Here is a 25,000-nt window from a genome sequence, read left to right as displayed (position 1 = left end):
TACAGTACAGGTGTTTTATAGATACAGTACAGGTGTTTTATAGATACAGTACAGGTGTTTTTATACAGTACGGTACAGGTGTTTTATAGATACAGTACAGGTGTTTTATAGATACAGTACAGGTGTTTTATAGATACAGTACAGGTGTTTTTATACAGTACAGTACAGGTGTTTTTATACATACAGTACAGGTGTTTTTATACAGTACAGTACAGGTGTTTTTATACAGTACAGTAAAGGTGTTTTTATACAGTACAGTACAGGTGTTTTTATACATACAGTACAGGTGTTTTATAGATACAGTACAGGTGTTTTATAGATACAGTACAGGTGTTTTTATACAGTACGGTACAGGTGTTTTTATACATACAGTACAGGTGTTTTATAGATACAGTACAGGTGTTTTTATACAGTACGGTACAGGTGTTTTTATACATACAGTACAGGTGTTTTATAGATACAGTACAGGTGTTTTTATACAGTACAGTACAGGTGTTTTTATACATACAGTACAGGTGTTTTATAGATACAGTACAGGGGTTTTTATAGATACAGTACAGGTGTTTTTATACATACAGTACAGATGTTTTTATACAGTACAGTACAGGTGTTTTTATACATACAGTACAGGTTTTTATACAGTACAGTACAGGTGTTTTTATACAGTACAGTACAGGTGTTTTTATACATACAGTACAGGTGTTTTTATACAGTACAGTACAGGTGTTTTTATACAGTACAGTACAGGTGTTTTATACATACAGTACAAGTGTTTTTATACATACAGTACAGGTGTTTTTATAGATACAGTACAGGGGTTTTTATAGATACAGTACAGGTGTTTTTATACATTCAGTACAGGTGTTTTTATACAGTACAGTACAGGTGTTTTTATACAGTACAGTACAGGTGTTTGTATACAGTACAGTACAGGTGTTTTTATACATACAGTACAGGTGTTTTTATACAGTACGGTACAGGTGTTTTATAGATACAGTACAGGTGTTTTTATACAGTACAGTACAGGTGTTTTTATAGATACAGTACAGGTGTTTTTCTACATACAGTACGGGTGTTTTTATAGATACAGTACAGGTGTTTTTATACAGTATAGTACAGGTGTTTTTATACATACAGTACAGGTGTTTTTATACATACAGTACAGGTGTTTTTATACATACAGTACAGGTGTTTTTATACAGTATAGTACAGTTGTTTTTATACATACAGTACAGGTGTTTTTATACAGTACAGTACAGCCGTTTTAATACATACAGTACAGGTGTTTTTATACAGTACAGTACAGGTGTTTTTATACAGTACAGTACAGGTGTTTTTATACATACAGTACAGTTGTTTTATAGATACAGTACAGGTGTTTTTATACATTACAGTACAGGTGTTTTTATACATACAGTACAGGTGTTTTTATAGATACAGTACAGGTGTTATAGATACAGTACAGGTGTTTTTATACATACAGTACAGGTGTTTTTATAGATACAGTACAGGTGTTTTTATACATACAGTACAGGTGTTTTTATACATACAGTACAGGTGTTTTTATAGATACAGTACAGGTGTTTTTATAGATACAGTACAGGTGTTTTTATAGATACAGTACAGGTGTTTTTATACATACAGTACAGGTGTTTTTATACAGTATAGTACAGGTGTTTTTATACATACAGTACAGGTGTTTTTATACAGTACAGTAAATGTGTTTTTATACATACAGTACAGGTGTTTTTATACAGTACAGTACAGGTGTTTTTATACAGTACAGTACAGGTGTTTTTATACATACAGTAAATGTGTTTTTATACATACAGTACAGGTGTTTTTATACAGTACCGTACAGGTGTTTTTATACATACAGTAAAGGTGTTTTTATACAGTACAGTACAGGTGTTTTTATACATACAGTACAGGTGTTTTTATACATACAGTACAGGTGTTTTTATACATACAGTACAGGTGTTTTTATACATACAGTACAGGTGTTTTTATACATACAGTACAGGTGTTTTTATACATACAGTACAGGTGTTTTTATACATACAGTACAGGTGTTTTTATACATACAGTACAGGTGTTTTTATACATACAGTACAGGTGTTTTTATACAGTACAGTACAGGTGTTTTTATACATACAGTACAGGTGTTTTTATACATACAGTACAGGTGTATTTATACAGTACAGTACAGGTGTTTTTATCCAGCACCACACAATAAGTAAGAAAATAAGTACTTTACTTGACAAATATCGCCAATCACTAACGTTACTACAATAAAGAACAATGACAAGTGATTGACTTCAACATATTTTTTAATGAACAGCAAGGCAAGCGTACACAATTATACATTCCATTTGCAGTAAATGCTTTAGATAGATTATTTACCCCCACAGGGTTTCACAAGACAATCTGGTTGGCTCAGGATTACACAAATTACAATTAATACAAATGTCAAAAGCCCATATATTAGTCAGCTAATGTTAGCTAGCCAGACAACTTCCTTAAACAGTGATTTTTGTAAAACAACTTTATGACCAAACAATATGCACAATGATTTGTCTTTTGCATTAACTAACATATTCCTCTTAACTGTACATTTTTCGTTACATGATTTGTACATGAGTTGTTATTCAATTATAATGACTTACATTTCCTTCCATCCTCCTATTCTTTGGCAGCCATCTTTCCTGCAGAAACTATCCGGCCTCGGGTCGCAGAGCTTCATGGGTAGTTTGAGTACCACTCACTAGGAAGTCTGCAACTTGATTGGCTTTGTTTTTGGAGGACCAACTAGAGGGCTGAAAAGGCACTACGCGTAGCTCCAAACGTCATCAGAAAACCACTCCCACTCCGGGAGAAGTCTCTGAAACCCAACCCAAGGTAGCAGTGATTAGGGTATGATTTCAATGACAGTCGCATTTGGCGTGGAGGAACGACGTCAATGCCTTATTTCGCAGATATTCTCATCCAGAACGACTTTCAGGGGCAGTTAGGGTTAGTTAAGTGTCTTGTTCAAGGACAGATTTTAAACCTAGTCAGCTCAGGGATTCGAACCAGCGACCTTTCGGTTACTGGCCCAATGCTCTTACAAAACACAAAATAAAATACAATATAAATAGAAAATACTAAATAGTAGCAAGATGGAGATCACAGGGGTTATTTTTAATGAGTGCATTTCGCAGGTGTCTAGTTTGCGTCAACTAGCGTCACTAAAACCACTGCAAAGGATTTGCCTGCAAACGTTGATTTTCGAATTGTGACGTTCTGGCAGTTCAGCCTCCTGATTTGTTGGGAGAGTTGTCTGACTGAAGAGGACCCACCCTGTAAATAAATGTTTTTATGTCATTGAAGTTGTGAAAAGAGTCTGCAATTGAAACCAGACCCTAACCACCGTTGCCTAGGTTCGGATTCTCGAGCCTACTCCAGGTGGCTCACGGAGTCGCGAAAAACTGCCAGGGAGGGCTAAGGGGGTTATTTGGATTGAGCCTGACCCTCTACTCCCCTTTACAGGCTGTGTGCTATGCTGTGCTGTGCCATGCTGTTCTGTGCCATGCTGTGCCACATTTCCACATCACGTGTTACCACCTCAGGATGACCAGCTGGAGACAAATTCTGGCCACGGCACATTGTCTGGGACAGACATGCATAGACATCCATTCATGATTATTCACGCAGGCACACACATACGCACACATACGCACACACACACACAGACGTCCATTTACGCACACGCACACTCCAAACACAAGTTAGAGCCACCCACAACCCACCAGAATCAGCCCAGACTCGCAGGCACATACATACACACACACACGCACACACACACACACACACACACACACACACACACACACACACACACACACACACACACACAGACGTCCATTTACGCACACACGCACACTCCAAACACAAGTTAGAGCCACCCACAGCCCACCAGAATCAGCCCAGACATGCATAGATATCCATTCATGATTTTTCACGAGGGCACACAGTACGCACACACACACATACACGCAGACATCCATTTACGCACACACACACACACACACACACACACACACACACACACACACTCCAATCACAGGGCGGAGCCACCCACAGCCCACCAGAATCAGCCCAGACACTTTAAACCAGACAGCTGTCACTCAATGGAACACATATTCTTTAAACACTAAAACACCAATGGTCACCAACCTTTTCTGAGTCACTTTCAGAGTCAAAGTCTACCGCTCGGAAAAAGATTGGTGCGTGACTTATGCAACATTAACTTACTACATTTATAGTTGAGTAATTTAGCAGACTCCAGTCCAGAGTGACTTAAAGGAGCAATTAGGGTTAAGTGAATATTGGCAGATTTTTCACCTAGTCGGCTTGGGGATTCGAACCAGTGATCTTGGGGATTCGAACGCTCCTAACTGCTAAAAAACAGTTCTGTAAGAATAATGTTTGCACAGTAGACCTAATACATTATCACATCATATTGACTATGTTTGGCCTGCCAATATTGTTCTTCTCAGACTATACTATCTTTAAAATCTCAAGCTATGTAGATCAGTTGTTCTATTACTTGTGAGGCATAGTGGAGCATAATTAGCTTTGCTGGACTGATTGTGCTTTACCTTCCTTTGATGGTCAGTCCTGGCGGAGGGAGACAGGGAGAGCAACAGTAGGTCTATCTCTCACGGCCCCTGCCCTCTGCTTTCCTCCTGTGAGACTGACCAGAGGGAGGGGACATCGTCTTCCACCTGATGAAGACACTCGAGTCGCACTGCATCATTTCTGCCTCATTGACAAATGCCTGTTGCTCCTATGTTAAAGAGAAAGTTTAATATTACTCCAAATTAAAATAGACACGACGAGCTGATAATAATAGAAATAATTGACTATTGATATACTTGGCTACTCATCCATTACTGCAGATGCAGTGCTGGTTGTAGGGCGAGTTCAAGTAGGGAGAAGCGCGTTTTGTGTTTAGTAAAAGTGTGGGGGAAAAAAAACGTATTGACAGTGCTAAATTAAAACTGAAACATGAACATAAAAACAGCAGCTCTTCGTTGTAATCTTTGACAGTCTCTCTGGTTATGGTTTTAAAAGTTAGGACATCTCATGTAGGCTATTACACAGTATAACTATCCTGTGGGTTAGTGGAAGCTGCAGGCACAGTGATTTGAGGGATCCAACTGGCCAGTGCAGTATGCACACTTGATTTTAGCTCTCCAGATCCGCCGGGTAGGCAGAGTTTGTCCCGTCGTCAGGCTGGCTCGCAGGACAGCTGAATCAACTGCACCTATCGCCAATGGCACAAGACAAATCAAATAAAAATAGAAGTGCAAGGCTTCATCATTGGCTTTTCTTCAGAAATGTTTGGGGATTGACTAGGATTGCCTTGAAAGGTCTCGATTGACCGGTATATACCATATGCCGGGGTATTTGGGAAAAGCCATGGGATGCTTTTTCAACACCGTCAATACTGTTCAATACCGTCTGTCAGGTACTCAGCAGTAAGGTCTGATTTCTCTATTATTAAAACAACACCCAAATGGCAAATATAAAGATCCAGTCCATCTAAAAAAAACTGGAGGCCCCTTACACTTCAATGTTGTGATGGAAAAATACTAGCGAAATGCATAGCACTCAGAATTAAAAGGGTTTTACCAGGTATTGTTCATCCTGATCAGACAGGTTTTTGACATGGACGATACATTGGAGATAATATGCTAAAACTACTAGAAAGAATAGAACATCATGAAACATCTAAGAAGCCAGACCTGGTATTACTAGCAGATTTTGAAGGAATTTGACAAAGGAAGACTGGATTTTATTTATAAATGTCTGGATTTTTTCAATTTCGATGATTCTCTTATTAAATGGGTAAAAAATAATGTATAGCAACCCCAGGTGTAAATTAGTAAATAATGGCTACTTCTCAGAGAGTTTTGAATTGTCAAGAGGAGTTAAACAAGGGTGTCCGCTGTCACCATATGTATTCGTTATGGCCATCGAAATTCTAGATATTTAAATCCGATCCAATAACAACATTAGATGATTAGAAATCCAAGGCTTAAAAACAAAGGTGTCCAAGCTAGATCCCTGAAATGTCTCATTGAAGATCTAGATAACTTTTCTGTACTCGCTGAACTAAAACCTAATATTACGTATTGGATCTTTTAAAAAATCTACTTCTGGATCATCCAAATGCTCTCTAGCAAACTTCAGATGGGCCTGGACATGTACTGGATTAAGCAGGGGGACACGTCTGGCACTGCAGGATTTGAGTCCCTGGCGGCGTAGTGTGTTACTGATGGTAGGCTTTGTTACTTTGGTCCCAGCTCTCTGCAGGTCATTCACTAGGTCCCCCCGTGTGGTTCTGGGATTTTTGCTCACCGTTCTTGTGATCATTTTGACCCCACGGGGTGAGATCTTGCGTGGAGCCCCAGATCAAGGGAGATTATCAGTGGTCTTGTATGTCTTCCATTTCCTAATAATTGCTCCCACAGTTGATTTCTTCAAACCAAGCTGCTTACCTATTGCAGATTCAGTCTTCCCAGCCTGGTGCAGGTCTACAATTTTGTTTCTGGTGTCCTTTGACAGCTCTTTAGTCTTGGCCATAGTGGAGTTTGGAGTGTGACTGTTTGAGGTTGTGGAAAGGTGTATTTTATACTGATAACAAGTTCAAACAGGTGCCATTAATACAGGTAACGAGTGGAGGACAGAGGAGCCTCTTAAAGAAGAAGTTACAGGTTTGTGAGAGCCAGCAATCTTGCTTGTTTGTAGGTGACCAAATGCTTATTTTCCACAATAATTTGCAAATAAATTCATAAAAAATCCTACAATGTGATTTTCTGGATTTTTGTTCTTCTCATTTTGTCTGTCATAGTTGAAGTGCACCTATGATGAAAATTGCACAATTGGTGGCTGACTAAATACTTTTTTGCCCCACTGTATATAATGAATATGAATTGGGTGGGTTGAGATTAAATATAAAATAACTAAACCTCTCTCTAAAAGCTTCACTCATTCAAAAGTTTTACTTGAACCCTAAATGGTTCTCATGTAGATTACTAAGACGAGGTCATCCATTGTTTAAAAATTGCCTTTGTGCGGATTGCCATGTCTCATTTTTGAATCATTGAAAATTATACTTTTTTCAAAGTATCTCTCTTCTTCAAACAAGCGTTGCAGAGCTGGCTACAATTTCAATTTCATCCCCCTGAAAAGATAGAACAAATATTACAGCAAATATTATGGCTGAACTCAAATGTACCGGTTGATAAAATAGCTGTATTTATGGGAAAGATGTTTGAAAATTGTATTTTGTTCTTAAAATATGTTGTAAAAATTGGAATGGTAAAGTTATGTCCTTCATGGAGTTATCAGAATTGTATGAGAAGGTCTGCTCAATCCAAGAGTACAACCAAATGATTACAGCATTAGCCCAAAAATAGAGGAGGACAGGTGGTGTAACAGGTGTCGTCGTCTGATGAGGAAGAATCGGACCAAAGCGCAGCGTGGTAAGTGTTCATGACTTTATTTTAACTGAACACTGAAACAAAACGAACAAAGTGCAAAATGAAACCGAAACAGTCCTGTCAGGTGCAGAAAACACTAAACAGAAAACAACTACCCACAAAAACCATGTGGGAAAAAGCTACCTAAGTATGGTTCCCAATCAGAGACAACAATAGACAGCTGTCCCTGATTGAGAACCATACCCGGCCAAAACAAAGAAATACAAAACATAGAAAAAAGAACATAGAATTCCCACCCAAATCACACCCTGACCAAACCAAAATAGAGACATAAAAAGCTCTCTAAGGTCAGGGCGTGACAGGTGGCAGTGGGAGGAGGTAGGGAACTGGTCTATCTTCCCAATATAAAGGATCAAAACTGTCAGAGGAATGAAAATAGCATAAATAGGAAAGTATACCAGTTTCATTTGAGGACCAGGAGGTTGACAACTGTGCCATCCACATTGCAAATAGGAAGAGATTTTCGATGTACGGATTCTATGGTACAGGGTCTATGTGTTGATATATAAAACAACGCAAGATTCAAGACTACGTGGTTTTCAGCTAAAATTATTATATGGAATTCTTGCCAACAAACAAAATCTTGAATATTTGGGGCATAAAATCATCAAAGCTCTGCAGATTTTGTTGTGAGGATACAGAATCAATTGACCATTTATTTTGGTATTGCCCTCAGGTAGCCTGTTTCTGGTCTCAGGTTCAGGAATGGCTGATAATGCATAGCATTGATCTAAAATTGACCCTAGAAATAGTACTGTTAGGAGACCTGGAGAGACCAGGTCAGTCAATTACTAATATACTAATACCCTTAGTAAAGGTATTTATCTTCAACTCGCAATCTGTGGATTCTATTCGATTAGATAGATTGAAATGGTATGTTAAACATCACAGCATAGTTGAAAGATGTGTGTTGCGTAGAAATCCGAAGAGGGTTGGCCAGCAGAGATAGATGGGATGGGCTGAGGGAAGCTGAGGTTTGGGATGTGGATTTGTAGACAAGTGGGAGTGGAGGTTGGTTAAGGGACAGCTATTGGGTAACAGTGGGGGGATCTTGGAGGGTTCGGGTTCAGGTTTTTTGGCCTGGTGGGAGATCTGTCAATGTGCCCTTGCGCTGGGCATTGACCCTGGATGCTTCTGTGTGTCGCTCTGAAGGGGAATCTGTTGGATGACTGTGATGTAGTTGTTGAGCGGCTTCACTGCAAGTATATTGTATGTTTCGGTTATTCAATAAAGGTAAAAAATGAATAAATACATTTAAAAAATACATTTGATAATATTCATTTTAAGTTTTTTCATAAATGTGAATATTTGTAGCTACTTTTTAAGTAAATACCTGGAGTCAACTTGCGCAACACATTAGGAGATGAAGACGTTACGTTTTTCATTTCATCTGTCACATTATTTTTCATTACGAAGCTTATGCTTGTTTACAAGCACACAACGACGAGAGACCGGGACCGGGGCCTTGTGACGGTTGTGCAGTATGTCCCAGGTGATCTAGTTACAGTATGGAATTCCCAACTAAATGTTTACCAGTCTTATAACTATTACGTTAACTGTCTAAAATGTGCTAAATGCTCTGCAGTTGTGCATTTGATTTGCTAATTTAGAAGCTAGTAAACAATTTAGCTAAGTGGACAGTTTCTTCCAAAATCAAGCATTCACTTCGTAACAGCGAAGAATTCCATCCTGGATCAAAAGTCTTGCTGGCTAATATTAGTTTTGTACGTGCAGCAAACTGTGAGTAGCTTGTTGTACTTATATACTTGTATAGTTTAGGTCAGAATCTGTACAAAATGTTGGCAATGAGCTCGCTAGCATTTAGTTAGCATTCTCTATGGGATTTTACATGTGCTTGTTGTCATTGCTAGCCTTAAGATTACAGAGAATAAGTGGCATTTGAAATCAGCGCCCCTTGTGTTCAGTGCCGGTATTGCCGAATATCCCAGTATAGCACAAGGACAGTATGAAAGTATGACAATTTGGACACCGTCCAAGCCTACTTTAAACTCTTTTAACACATTATCATTGATATCAGTCTGCACAGTGTCCAATCAGTACACCAATACATAATGTATTCCCTCATATTGAAGGAGCGTGAAGAGGTGTGTCAGCCGAGAGGGAGGGAGGGAGGGATAGAGAGAGAGAGAGAGAGAGAGAGAGAGAGAGAGAGAGAGAGAGAGAGAGAGAGAGAGAGAGAGAAACAGAGAGAGAGAAACAGAGAGAGAGAGAAACAGAGCAGAGAGAGAGAGAGAGAGAGAAATAGCAAATAGAGAGAGAGACAAAGCAAGACAGAGAGAGAGAGAGAGAGAGGGGGAGAGAGACAAATAGACAGAATGAGACAAAGCAAGACAGAGAGAGAGAGGGAGAGAAACAGAGAGAGAGAAAGAGAGAGAGAGGGGTCAGGAAAATGACACCCATTCCCAAGGACAGATGGGTTGGTGTGTGTGCTCAATGTGTACAGTTCCCCCCTCCTGCTTATTTGTGTGTGTGTGTGTGTGTGTGTGTGTGTGTGTGTGTGTGTGTGTGTGTGTGTGTGTGTGTGTGTGTGTGTGTGTGTGTGCGTGTGTGTGTGTGTGTGTGTGTGTGCGTTCACATGCGTGCATGCACATCTGTGTGTGTGTGTGTGTGTGTACATTCTGGAGCATGTGTACGTGTGTGTTGAAGGTTGAATGAATATCCTCCTGGGGCTCCAGCCAACACAGTGTTGCCGCCCTCGAGCAACTTGGGTTGTAACATCCTTTGTCAATTTTACAAATTGTCGCAGCTAAAAATAGCGTCTGTATAAATCAGATGGGTGACAGTGTGCTCATTTCAACCACAGAGCAGCAGTCACTGGAAGGAGACAGACAAGACAGGTCCCCTGGGCTGGTTGTGCTCTACGTTAGCAAGCTATCTTATGCTAGTCTGTGAATGTTTCTGCCCTTGCCTGTTTTAGCCCGTGTTAGCATTTGCTAGCCTGTGCTAGCCTTAGCTAGCGCCTGCTAGCCTGCCATGTGTTAAGCTATGTTATCGTGCAACTGATCTGCTGTACATGGGGACTTGTCAAAATGACATCGTATCCCAGGTTGCGGCAAATTACATGTTGGAGGGGTAGTGAATAGTTCAGAGAATATGAGATTGAGGGGAGACAGCATTCTGCAATTTGACCCTTTTTATACGACAGAGACAAGCTGAACTAAGCCAAGGTGAGCTGTACTGAGCTGGCCTGGTTACGCATCCACCATAGTTGCTGCAATTGTGCTCGAAAGGACAAAGTGAGAGTAAAATCCCAGGCAACGCAGGACAGATTAGATATGCATGAGAGTGTGGGGTCCTAAATATAGCTGGGTTGGGTTGTTCTTGAGTGTATCTCTGTCTGAGTTAGCCTAAGTGTGTGTCTGTGTGTCTCTTAGCTAGTGTTTCAGTGTGTGATTGTCACAGTGAGTGCAGCACTGGGAGTGTAACACCGTACAGAGCACTCAGAGCACTCAACACTGGCTGGTGGTGGGGGTTGTGTGTGTGTCATGCAAGGCGAGTCCTCTCACTGCAGACAGGTTGAAAGGAATTGTTGACCCTTGAGAGCGTCCCTACATCGCTGCCATCACAGCCAGGCTCTACTAAGATGTCTTGAAGTAGTTAGCGCAGGGATGATGGTGCTGGACTTCTGTTTATGTGTGTGAGTGTGTACTTGTTTTCCTACATTATCAGTAACCCAATGTCCTAACATTTCACACGGATGTCCTGAAAAGATAGGAAAACAATACGTTTTTTCAAAAGTCAGGTCCTGAATTTGTTCAAGCACTATTTACAGTTTTTTTCGATTGCTAAACGACAGTGGGCACAACTGGAGTCACATGTGCAAAACTCTAACTACAGTCTGCACTACCAACAGTCACCTGAGCTAAACAGTTCACATCACCTGCAAAACTCATTCCAAGCAACACAACTCTTAACACATGGCTCAAAACACGCTCAGTGCAGCCAAACACTATGCACAACCCTCACTGAGATAACACACACTGTCTCTCAGAACACACTGAGAGTAAAAACACTAGCATCAAACACCAATACAGAAAATACAAACTTTTCATCTTTACAGTTTGAACAATTTCAGTGACTTCATACAAAGTAATATTTTCTTCAAAGAAAAGAGTGACATTCTTTCACATGATTTATATATTTTTTTAGAACATAACAATTCTTTAAGGTAAATGCAAATTAGCAGTTTTCTTCAATAGTCTGTAGTAATTTACGGAATTACAGTAATGAGAAAAAAAAGTAGAAACTAAAAGAACATACTGTAATTCGAACAAATAATTGAGGGGCTAATCCTGCCTCTCTCTAGCATGAGGCCACAGGTTTTCTTCAACATCACATCTAATGTTTTCTCTTGCCATGCACCTGGGGAAGAACCTTCTGGAGTGCCTTATCCATCCCTGGCACTCCTCTGGACTCGTGTCCTCACATCCGGCACGCATGGCTTCCAAAAGAGACATTTGGTCATGTGGGTGGTGACCAAACACTTTCCACCTCCAGGCAGAGAAAAACTCCTCTATTGGGTTGAGGAAGGGTGAATATGCAGGCAGGTACAAAACCATAAATCTGTGATGTGCTGCAAACCAATCTGTGACAGCTGCAGAGTGGTGAAAAGCAACGTTATCGCAAACTATGACAAAAACTTGGGGGTTTCTTACTGGCTCCCCCTGTTCTGCTGGCACTAGCTGAGCATAGAGCTGTTCTAGGAAAGCTATAAGCCTTTCTGTGTTGTATGGGCCAATGAGTGGTGTGTTGAGAAGCAAACCATCATTGGCCATTGCAGTACACATGGTGATATTTCCCCCCCTTTGGCCTGGAACCTCCACAGTGGCCCTTTGACCTATAACATTCCTTCCTCTGCGCCGTGTTTTGGCAAGGTTAAATCCAGCTTCATCGATAAATACAAATAAATGTGGTCTTTCCAGTGCTTCCACCTCCATTACTCTCTGAAAAACAGTAAGTGCACAGTTTTACTGTAGAAATGCTAGTGTTTTTTTTTACTGTAAATATTTTGTATAGCTGTGTACGTAACCTCAGACGTCTTACCTGGACATATTGGTATCTTTGCTCTTTTACCCGTTTCTCTCGAACGGTACAGTGTATAACTGTTTCATTGTAACTTGGTGTTTCTTTAGGACTCGAGCAATAGTTGTTGTGCTGACAGAATTAACATTTTCAAATATATCATTATCAGCCAGCACTCTATCTTGAATCTCCCGCAGTTTTATTGCATTGTTGACAACAACCATGTCAACAATAGCATTTTCCTGCGCATCTGAAAATATTTTTCCTCTTCCCCCTGTTGGGGGCAGCCTTTGGGTCCTGTTGTAAAAATATATTTTACAGTCAAACTTACTGTAATATACAGTGCCTTGCGAAAGTATTCGGCCCCCTTGAACTTTGCGACCTTTTGCCACATTTCAGGCTTCAAACATAAAGATATGAAACTGTATTTTTTTGTGAAGAATCAACAACAAGTGGGACACAAACATGAAGTGGAACGACATTTATTGGATATTTCAAACTTTTTTAACAAATCAAAAACTGAAAAATTGGGCGTGCAAAATTATTCAGCCCCCTTAAGTTAATACTTTGTAGCGCCACCTTTTGCTGCGATTACAGCTGTAAGTCGCTTGGGGTATGTCTCTATCAGTTTTGCACATCGAGAGACTGAATTTTTTTCCCATACCTCCTTGCAAAACAGTTCGAGCTCAGTGAGGTTGAATGGAGAGCATTTGTGAACAGCAGTTTTCAGTTCTTTCCACAGATTCTCGATTGGATTCAGGTCTGGACTTTGACTTGGCCATTCTAACACCTGGATATGTTTATTTTTGAACCATTCCATTGTAGATTTTGCTTTATGTTTTGGATCATTGTCTTGTTGGAAGACAAATCTCCATCCCAGTCTCAGGTCTTTTGCAGACTCCATCAGGTTATATGATATGATATGTGATATGATGTGTGATATGTGCAATATACGACTGATTGTTGTCCTATGGACAGAGTCTCACACCTCAGCTGTAGATCTCTGCAGTTCATCCAGAGTGATCATGGGCCTCTTGGCTGCATCTCTGATCAGTCTTCTCCTTGTATGAGCTGAAAGTTTAGAGGGACGGCCAGGTCTTGGTAGATTTGCAGTGGTCTGATACTCCTTCCATTTCAATATTATAGCTTGCACAGTGCTCCTTGGGATGTTTAAAGCTTGGGAAATGTTTTTGTATCCAAATCCGGCTTTAAACTTCTTCACAACAGTATCTCGGACCTGCCTGGTGTGTTCCTTGTTCTTCATGATGCTCTCTGCGCTTTTAATGGACCTCTGAGACTATCACAGTGCAGGTGCATTTATACGGAGACTTGATTACACACAGGTGGATTGTATTTATCATCATTAGTCATTTAGGTCAACATTGGATCATTCAGAGATCCTCACTGAACTTCTGGAGAGAGTTTGCTGCACTGAAAGTAAAGGGGCTGAATAATTTTGCTCTCCCAATTTTTCAGTTTTTGATTTGTTAAAAAAGTTTGAAATATCCAATAAATGTCGTTCCACTTCATGATTGTGTCCCACTTGTTGTTGATTCTTCACAAAAAAATACAGTTTTATATCTTTATGTTTGAAGCCTGAAATGTGGCAAAAGGTCGCAAAGTTCAAGGGGGCCAAATACTTTCGCAAGGCACTGTATATCTGTGTAAATATTCTATAATTGCAATACAAAATAGATTCCTGTAATGTTTTCATTTACTGTAAGGATGTAACTCTCACCTGTTTGCATGATGGAAAATTGGCATTACAGATGCCACTGTGGATCTTTGCAGATTCTTTGCTCAATCCTGCCTCTCTCAATGAGAGATCATGGTTCACGACATGGTCTATAAGTGTAGCCCTTATTTCATCTGAAATAACAGCTCTTTGTCTTCTTTGTCTTCCTCCACGCATCCGCCCTCTCCCTGCCACCCTTCTCCCTCCACGAACCCATCTTCCTTGTTCCATTTACAAAATGAGTCTTTCTGAGCTCTACCTATATATACTGTAATATGTGTGTGTGTTCACTAACAAGTCTAAAACAAGACACCTGCTTAGCCTTTCAGCTGAAATTGCAATCAGCAGTGTTTGAAAGGCACAAGGCTGAAATCTATTCCGTTTTGAATGTGTGGTTCACAGTTTTGACAGCAGTGTGTTAGCATTTGAACAAAGTGCTGTAAATCCACAGTGTTGTGCAGGTTGTGGTTAAAGTCATGGGATAAGTGTGTAGAGTTTTGAAAACTGTGTTCAAGCAATGAAAAACGAACTAGAGTTTGGTCCACATGAACTGCTGCTGTGCAGACTGTAGTTAGAGTTTTGCACATGTGACGTCAGTTGTGTCCACTGTCGTTTAGCCATCGAAAAAAACTGTAAAGCTTAAGGGTTACTTTTAGGGTTTTGGGGTGAAGGTTAGGGTTTTGGTGTTACAGTTAGGGTTGGGGTTTTGGGATTAAGGTTAGGCTTAGGTTTAGTGTTAGTGGGTTTAGAGTTATTGTTAGGGTTAGTGTTGGAAAATACGATTTTTAATGTTCAAACAAAGCTGTGTGTGTGTGTGTGTGTGTGTGTGTGTGTGTGTGTGTGTGTGTGTGTGTGTGTGTGTGTGTGTGTGTGTGTGTGTGTGTGTGTGTGTGTGTGTGTGTGTGTGTGTGTGTGATGGAGAGCCCTGTACAAAGACCATGCATTATTAATACCAACACTACAGCAGATGGCCCACAACTGTACAGACCTGCACAGCTGGGTCACAGACTGTGTGTGTGTGTGTGTGTGTGTGTGTGTGTGTGTGTGTGTGTGTGTGTGTGTGTGTGTGTGTGTGTGTGCAGGGGTAAGGGGGTATTGGTTAGTGGGTTGTGTCTTGATGCCTTTGTTTAATTGAACCTTTATCTACAATCTCATTGAGATCAAATCTATTTTTCAAGAGAGACCTGGTCCAACCAACACAGCAACAGGGGGGGAACAAAGTTTCAGACACACCTCAGACATAACAACTTACAGACACAGGCACACCATAAACAAATAGACATAGACACACATACCTTATGATTACATACAGAAACAGAAACACCACCGCATTAAATCCTAACGACGGGGGGTGGCAGGTAACCAAGCGGTTAGAGCGTTGGACAAGAAACCGAAAGGTTGCTGTATCAAATCCCCGAGCTGACAAGGTAAAAAAAAAAATGTCATTCTGCCCCTGAACAAGGCAGTTAACCCACTGTTCCCTGGTAACACCAAGATTGTCTAGCTGAGACTCTTAATGCTGTGATCTGTTAAAAGCACGTACGTATAGTACACGATATAGGCTTATATCTTGCTCTCTATCCTGTCGTCCTGTTGTTCTTTCTGTTTGTCTCTCTCTTTCTGTCATTCTCTCGTTTTGTCTCTATGGCTCTCTGGCTGCTTTTCTCAATCTGCTATTGCCTTTCTCCCCCTACCCTACCCTACTCTACCCTTCCCTTCTCTCTCTCTCTCTCTCTCTCTCTCGCTCTCTCTCTCTCTCTCTCTCTCTCTCTCTCTCTCTCTCTCTCCCTCCCTTATTCTATTCTCTCCTATTTTATTCATAGAGTAATCTGGGCAAAGCATCCCGTCTTCCAGGCCAAAGCCCTGTGTCCCCTCTCATACTGTAGCAGCATCCGTACTGCATGTTTCCACACCTAGAGCAAACAGCCATAACTCTCCCTCTCCCCCATTGAACAGCAGTGGGTCAGATCCAGCTCCTCTACAGAATGTTTCAGGAAGTGCTCTGTACTGGAACACCATGGAGTAGAGAAGTGTTGTTATACTGTCACATTAATGCACACACACACACACACACACACACACACACACAAACACACACACACACACACACACACACACACACACACACACACACACACACACACACACACACACACACACACACACTGGTATGCAACAACACTCACACAGACACTTCAGAGACATAGCAGAGACACGGCATCCCGAAACACAGCAACAAAGCAAACACACTCATAATAAACATGGAAACCAGAGGCTTCCGATAGAATGGGGTTGCCTAGGAAACAGCTGGAAGGAATCGTAGCTATTTGTGTTTAGCATATTTTCATTTTGGCTAAAACAGAGAGGGAGGAAATGAACCTACAGAGAGGGGGTTTGTTTTTACAGGTCCTTTACTTTCCCGGGGTGAAACAACACAGTAACCTACACTGAAAACTATTGTGCACACACACACACACATACGTGTAGGCACACACACCTCATCGCTGAGAGTAAAGCACTCACACTCTCGTCAGACTATTGTTAGCCTAGGTGTGTGTGTGTGTGTGTGTGTGTGCATGCGTGAGTGCATGTATACATCTGTATGTGAGTGCCTGCATGTGTTTGTCCAACAGGAAACACTTACCTTCTCACCTTCTCACTGGCATAGAGCAGTTTCTCTGGACCCCCGCAAAGTCGGAGTTTAACTTTAAAAATGTATGACCTTTTATTGTGGCATAAACACAACCAGTCATGATGTTTTCATTTGATTGTCAAAAAAATCACTTCAAATGTTCCTTTAAGTAGGCGTGCTAGCTTCTACCTGTGAAGGTGTTTCATCAGTCGAGGACGAGCTGGTAGTTTTGCTGACGTGTTTATCGTCAGGAATTTGATCAGATTGATAAAGTTTTTTTGTTTTTTTTAACGTTTTTCGTGCACCACTTGGTCTTGCCTTTTGTTTATCCATGTTGAACAACTCACTCGTTCTCCATCCGAGTCCCACCTGATTCACCTAACTTTTTTAAACTTGATTGGCAATTGGGTGAGGAGGCCGAGGCGGGCCGCCACCGCTGAGAAATGGGCTAATTAGATGCAAGAAAGCGATATTGTCCGACTCACCTACTACCCATGTACATTGGACAACACAAACACTTTGCTTGCTGCAAGTGGAAATTACTGTCAAAATTATTCATAATTATTCCTCAAATTTAGACTAGGTGTGAGATGATGGGCACATGGGCCCCCAGAACTCTTGTGCCCCCCCCCCCCCTGCCTTGTGGGGCCTGCGGGGGTTTCCGCTATGCCAGTGTACCTTCTGCATACTTTAGCCCGGGCAGGTCTCCCGTGATACAAGTCAGTATCCGACATCCATCTATGTCCGAGGACGTCAGGAGATGACGTGCAAACATGCCACTAGGTGAAACACTGAGCTCTGTCACCTTCAAGGAGGCTTTGATTTTGCTAGGGCGCTGGGGACGGGGATGGCACATAGACGTAAGCATCTGCCTCTGTAAGCATCTGCCTCTGTAAGCATCTGCCTCTGTAAGCATCTGCCTCTGTAAGCATCTGCCTCTGTAAGCATCTGCCTCTGTAAGCATCTGCCTCTGTAAGCATCTGCCTCTGGTTCAGACGGTTGCGTGTTTGAATCCAGACACAGAAAGTGTTTTTTTTATATGTTTGTTTTAATAAGCCTATCCCAAACCTTAACACTTACCTCAACCTTCAGACTTAATGCCTAACCTTAAGAATTCAGATGAACGTCCAATCTGACATGAGCCTATGGGAGTTTGTTGCTTTAGCCACAGTCCATATTCCAGCTCTGTGACAAATTATGCCATAATACAATTACTACGCTCTATCACTTCTGCTTTTTTTTTTTTTTTTTTGCAAGGTGGTTTCCCTCTAAAATGAAAAAGTTATTTACTACAAAGCCAAGCTCATTATTTTGATGCAGTACCTCTATAGTCAGGGATAGATGTTACTATTAGTGTGGTTGTGGAGTTCCACCACAGTATTGTCTGAACGGGTGTCATGTCACTGCTTGTCTGTCGCAGAGGGGGAAACATGATGCAGTAGTTTCCTAAAAATAGCACCTCCTTACAAAAACGGGTTAAGCAGTCTGTCTCTCTGTGTGTGTGTGTGTGTGTGTGTGTGTGTGTGTGTGTGTGTGTGTGTGTGTGTGTGTGTGTGTGTGTGTGTGTGTGTGTGTGTGTGTGTGTGTGTGTGTTGTATTATACCATAATTCGTACGTGGAGATTTTTTACCTGGAGCCTGCTGCATTAGTTTCTCCTCTTGCTGCAATACCGGCGCTGGCCACCGGAGAGCGCCATGGTACACTTCTTCAAACAGCAGACTGTCCTTGTGAGTGTAGTATCCCTGACGGTCCGTCCTGAGGAAAGCCTTTTAGGATGGGATGTTCAAGGGCATTCACGACTCTCCTTCCCTTTCTTGCTCTCTCTTTCATCCATTTTTCTCTCCCTGCTAGGCCTGTTTGGGTAAAATAACAGTCATTTGATTACTTTAAAAGCTCTTGGGTTGCATATCTGGAGGTTTGAGCCTACTGACTGTTTTGAAGACGCTCTGCAGTACAGCAAGAGGCTTTATGTTTCTAATTTCACATCTGAAATGGGAGTGACTGTGTCCTGATGTTCTGTGTTTCTCTCTCTCTCTCTCTCTCTCTCTCTCTCTCTCTCTCTCTCTCTCTCTCTCTCTCTCTCTCTCTCTCTCTCTCTCTCTCTCTCAGGCTGGGAGGCTTTATTTCAGCCTATAAGATCGTGCCAGATGAAATTGATGAGATTAAGGTAAAATTCTATCTTTTTGTCAGTCATCAGACCTGGGTTCAAATAATATTTAAAATCAAATACTTTGAGCATGTGATTTGGTGTGCCAGATGGACAGGGTTTGCACTTTTTGGTATATTCGATTGGTTCCATTTTTCCAGACAACCTCAATGAAGCGAGACTTAAGTATTTCAAAGATTTCAAACACTTTTTGACCCCAGGATCTGTATTCTAGTGTCTTAGAGTAGGAGTGCTGATCTAGGATCAGGTCCTCCCATTGTCCATATGATGTTAATCACAATCATTTTTTTTTTAATGATCCTAGATGCGTACCCCTACTCTGAGATGAATGAATATGGTCTGCTCAGCAGTAACTTATCTTTCTATCCCTGTCTCACTGTCTTTCTAGAAGACATACACCCTTTCAAATGAGTCAATTTGGCTATTTCAGCCACACCCGTTGCTGACACGTGTATAAGATCGAGCACACCGCCATGCAATCTCTATAGACAAACATTGGCCATAGAATGGCCTTACTGCAGAGTTCATTGACCTTCAACGTGGCACCTTCAACTGTAAGTGCTGTTATTGTGAAGTGGAAATGTCTAGGAGCAACAACGGCTTAGCCGCAAAGTGGTAGGCCACATAAGCTCACAGAACGGGACCACCGAGTGCTGAAGCGCATAGTGCGTTAAAACCATCTGTCCTCGGTTGCAACTCTCACTACTGAGTTCCAAACTGCCTCTGGAAGCAAAATAAGCACAAGAACAGTTAGTCGGGACATTTATGAAATGGGTTTCCATGGCCGAGCAGCCGCACGCACACAAGCCTAAGATCACCATGCGCAATGCCAAGCGTCAGCTGGAGTGGATTAAAGCTCACCGCCATTGGACTCTGGAGCAGTGGAAACGTCTTCTCTGGAGTGATGAATCAAGCTTCATCATCTGTCAGTCCAACGGACAAATCTGAGTTTAGTGGACACCAGGAGGCCACTACCTGCCCAATGCATAGTGACAACTGTAAAGTTTGGTGGCGGAGGAATACTGGTCTGGTGCTGTTTTTCATGGATCGGACTAGGCCCCTTAGTTAAAGTGAAGGGAAATCTTAACGCTACAGCATACAGCATACAATAACTTTCTAGATGATTCTGTGCTATGGGGAGGCCCATTTCCTTTTCCAGCATGACAATGCCTCCGTCCAACATCAGTTCCCAACCTCACTAATGCTCCTGTGGCTGAATGGAAGCAGGTCCCCGCAGCAATGTTCCAACATCTAGTGGAAAGCCTTCCCAGAAGAGTGGAGGCTGTTAAAGAGGCAAAGGGGGGACCAACTCCAAATGAATGCCCATGATTTTGGAATGAGATGTTCGACGAGCAGCTGTCCACATACTTTTGGCCATGTAGTGTATGTCACACCTTGTACACAGTCCAAGCCACAATCGTCACCCCCATGACCCCTTAGCAGTGACCTACTGTATGTCACAACCTCTCAGTCAGTGCCAATGAGACTCATGTCTAATGACATGAGGTAGAGCTAGGAACCTATCAGCTCCTATGTCTCAGTCTGTCTCTCTCTGTCTGTCTCATCAGGAGACTCTGGTGGACTGGTGTGATGAGAAAGAACTCAATCTCATCTTGACAACCGGGGGGACCGGCTTCGCTCCCCGTGATGTCACACCTGAGGTAAGTGTGTGTGTCTGTCTGTCACCTAGAAATTGTACCTTGCTGTGTTACCCAGTCACGGGTTTTCTTCTTCGTCTACTGCGTCTTATCTGCACCGGCTCCCCTTGTCTCGAAGGAAACTGTAACATGCAGATCCAAAATGACAAAGGGTGGTGTGTGTCACTGGGAGGGGAAAGGAGTGGAGTGTGGGGAAAGGGGATGGAGGAGCCTCCATAGCTGATTAGTACAGCCACACACAGGGCTGTCTGTCCGCTACTGTTACTAATGGCTCTCAGAAGTACCACTGGAGTGCCTTCATATATCACCACTGAGACACTTGTGGGTTGGTTGAAGACACATACTCAGTAATATGGTATATGATAGCACTGTGTGTGTGTCTGGACGTGTTTAGCTATTCTCGTGGGGACCAGAAGTCCCCACAACAATAGTAAACCAACTATTTGTTGCCATGAGGTCAAATGCTATTTCTATGGGGTTTGGGGTTAAAGTTAGAATTAGTGTTAGAATTATGTCCGTTTTAGGGTTAGGGTTAGGAGCTTGGGTTTCTTTAGGGTTGGGGTTAGGAGCTAGGGTTAGTTTTAGGGTCAGGGTTAGGAGCTAGGGTTAGTTTTAGGGTCAGGGTTAGGAGCTAGGGTTAGTTTTAGGGTCAGGGTTAGTTGCTAGTGTTAGTTTTAGGGTCAGGGTTAGCAGCTAGGGTTAGTTTTAGGTTTAGGGTTAAGGTTAGGTTTTGGGGTTTAGGGTTAAGGTTAGGGTTAAGGTTAGGGTAAGATTATGGGTAAAGGTTAGGTTTAGGTTTAGGTTTAGGGTTTAGGGTTTAGGGTTTAGGGTTAAGGTTAGGTTTAGGGTTAAGGTTAGGGTTAGGGTTAAGTTTAGGTTTAGGGTTAGGGTTAGGGTTAGGTTTAGGGTTCAGGTAAGGGTTAGGGTTAGAGTATGGGTTAAGGTTAGGGTTAGGTTTGGGGTTAGGGTAATAGTATGGGTTAGGGTTAGGTTTAGGGTTAGGGGTTAGGGTAAGAGTATGGGTTAGGGTTAGGGTTAGGTATAGGGTCAGGGGTTAGGGTAAGATTATGGGTTAGGTTTAGGATTTAGGGTTAGAGGTTAGGTTTAGGTTTAGGTTTAAGGTTAGGTTTAGGGTTAGGGTTAGGGTTAGGGTTAGGGTTAGGTTTAGGGTTTAGGATATGGGTAAGGGTTAGGGTTAGAGTATGGGTTAGGGTTGGGGTTAGGGTAAGAGTATGGGTTATGGTTAGGGGTAAGAGTATGGGTTAGGGTTAGATACATGGTCAGGGGTTAGGGTAAGATTATGGGTTAGGGTTAGGTTTAGGGTTAGGGGTTAGGAAAAATAGGATTCTGAATGGGACTGTACAATACAGTATAGCTGTACAGTACTGTGTGTGTGTGTGTGTGTGTGTGTGTGTGTGTGTGTGTGTGTGTGTGTGTGTGTGTGTGTGTGTGTGTGTGTGTGTGTGTGTGTGTCAGTGTCTTGTCTATTGATGAAGGCTTTATTACCCAGTATCCCCTGCTTCTGCGTTGATGATCCCACTGTAGGTGTCAAGGGATCCTCTCCCTCTCTCTTTTTCCTCTCTCTTCTCCCTCCATTGAGATATGCTTCCTTTACTCTCTGGCTTCTCTCTCTCCCCCCTCTCCTTCTACCACCCTCCTTTCTCACCCACCCTTTCTCTCTTTCCCTCACCACCTCCGCTCCCTCTCCCTCCATATCTCTTCTCCCCTTCCCCCTCCCTCTCTCCCCCATCTCTGCTCTCTCTCTCTCTCTCTCTCTCTCTCTCTCTCTCTCTCTCTCTCTCTCTCCCTCTTTCTCTCTCTCTCTCGCTCTCCTTCTTTCTCTCGTCTTTTTCCTCCCTCTCCATCTCTCCTGAGTCCTAGCTAACCCACGATGCTCATCAGTGGCTGGTACTCTTTGAAGTCTTCTCTTTCTCCTCTCTTCTCCTCTCATTCTCCTCTCTTCTCCTCTTCTTCACTAATGGACTGTTTGTGTCACTAAGCTCAAGGGCACAGAACATACAGCTGGAGGAGAGAGAGAGAGAGAGAGAGAGAGAGAGAGAGAGAGAGAGAGAGAGAGAGAGAGAGAGAGTGATAGAAAGCGATAGAGAGCGATAGAGAGAGAGTCAGTCAGCCAGTCTTCTGGGTTCTCTGTTTTTTGGGGAACCTGCTGCATCAAACACACATACAATACAGACACTCACACACACACAAACTGATACACACACACAAACTGATACACACACACACACACACACACATGGAAACTGATGCACACAGACATGGAAACTGATGCACACACAAACACACACATGGAAATTGGTACACACACACAGAGAGAAACTGATACACTCACGCACACACACACACACACACACACATGGAAACTGATTAAAAAACACACATGCACATGGAAACTGATAAACACACACATGTACATGGAAACTGATAAACACACAAATGGAAACTGATACACAAACACACACATGGCACTGATACACACTCACACACACATGGTACTGATACACACACAGACACATGGTACTGATACACACACACACACATGGAACTGATACACACACACACACATGGTACTAATACACAGACACACACATGGTACTAATACACACACATGGTACTGATACACACACATGCACATGGAAATGGATTCACACACGCACATGGAAACTGATAAACACACACATGAAAATTGATACACACACACATGGTACTGATACACATACATGGAAACTGATACACATACATGGATTCAAACACACTGAAACGGATACGCACAAACACACATGGAAACTGATGCCATCATACATGAAAACTGATACATACACATATGGAAACTGATCCATACGCACATGGAAACTGATACACACATATGGAAACTGATGCACACACACGCACATGGAAACTGATACACACATATGGAAATTGATGAACACACACGCCAATGGGAACTGATACACACATATGGAAACTGATTCACACACACGCACATGGAAACTGATGCACACACACACACATGGAAACTGATACACACAAATGGAAACTGATAAACACACACAAACATGTAAACTGATAAACACACAAACATGGAAACTGATAAACACACACAAACATGGAAACTGATAAACAAACACAAATATGGAAACTTATGCACACACACACATGGAAACTGATAAACACAAACAAAGATCGAAACTTATACACACAAATGGAAACTGATAAACACACAAACATGGAAACTGATCAACACACACAAATGGAAACTGATAACACACACATACATGAAAACTGATCCACAAACACACACATGAAAACTGATACACACATGGAAAATGATATACACACGAATGGAAACACACACACACACACACATGGGAATTGATACACTCACACACACATGAAAACTGATACACACATGGAAACTGATACAAACACACAGCAATGGATACACGCAAACACACGGAAACTGATACAAACACACGGAAACTGATACACACACACATGGTACTGATACACACACATATGGAAACTGATGCACATACACACACATGGAAACTGATACACACACATATGGAAACGAATGCACATACACACACATGGAAACTGATACACACACACACATGGAAACTGATTCAAACACACGGAAACGGATACACACAAACACACATGGAAACTGATGCCATCATACAGGAAAACTGATACAAACACATATGGAAACTGATGCACACACACACATGGAAACTGATACACACACATATGGAAATGAATGCACATACACACACATGGAAACTGATACACACACACACACACATGGAAACTGATAAACACACAAATGGAAACTGATAACACACACAAACATGGAAACTGATACACACAAATGGAAACTGATAAACACACATAAACATGGAAACTGATAACACACACAAATGGAAACTGATAAACACACACATGGAAACTGATTCAAACACACGGAAACGGATACACACAAACACACATGGAAACTGATGTCATCATACAGGAAAACTGATACAAACACATATGGAAACTGATGCACACACATGGAAACTGATGAACACATATGGAAACTGATGCACACACACGCACATGGAAACTGATACACATATGGAAACTGATGCACACACACACATGGAAACTGATAAACACACACAAACATGGAAACTGATAAACACACACAAACAT

At 41.8% G+C, this 25,000-nt stretch overlaps 1 protein-coding gene across 19 annotated transcripts in view; it reads left to right on the top strand.

The window, feature by feature from the left end:
• Window positions 1-25,000, top strand: part of gphnb (gephyrin b) — a 115,496-nt gene that overhangs the window by 35,916 nt on the left and 54,580 nt on the right. For all 19 annotated transcript variants that reach the window (XM_036985269.2, XM_090243175.1, XM_090243174.1 and 16 more), the window contains exons 3-4: window positions 19,070-19,127; window positions 20,696-20,788. In XM_036985269.2, the coding sequence (XP_036841164.1) occupies window positions 19,070-19,127; window positions 20,696-20,788 (151 nt within the window). The remainder of the gene's footprint in view (window positions 1-19,069; window positions 19,128-20,695; window positions 20,789-25,000) is intronic.

Source organism: Oncorhynchus mykiss, chromosome 8 (assembly GCF_057628025.1).
Source record: "Oncorhynchus mykiss isolate SJ-2025 chromosome 8, ASM5762802v1, whole genome shotgun sequence".
In the NCBI taxonomy this organism is placed as follows: Eukaryota; Metazoa; Chordata; class Actinopteri; order Salmoniformes; family Salmonidae; genus Oncorhynchus; species Oncorhynchus mykiss.
Note: the sequence above shows the minus strand (reverse complement) of the source record. Positions and strands in the feature narration are given on the sequence as shown.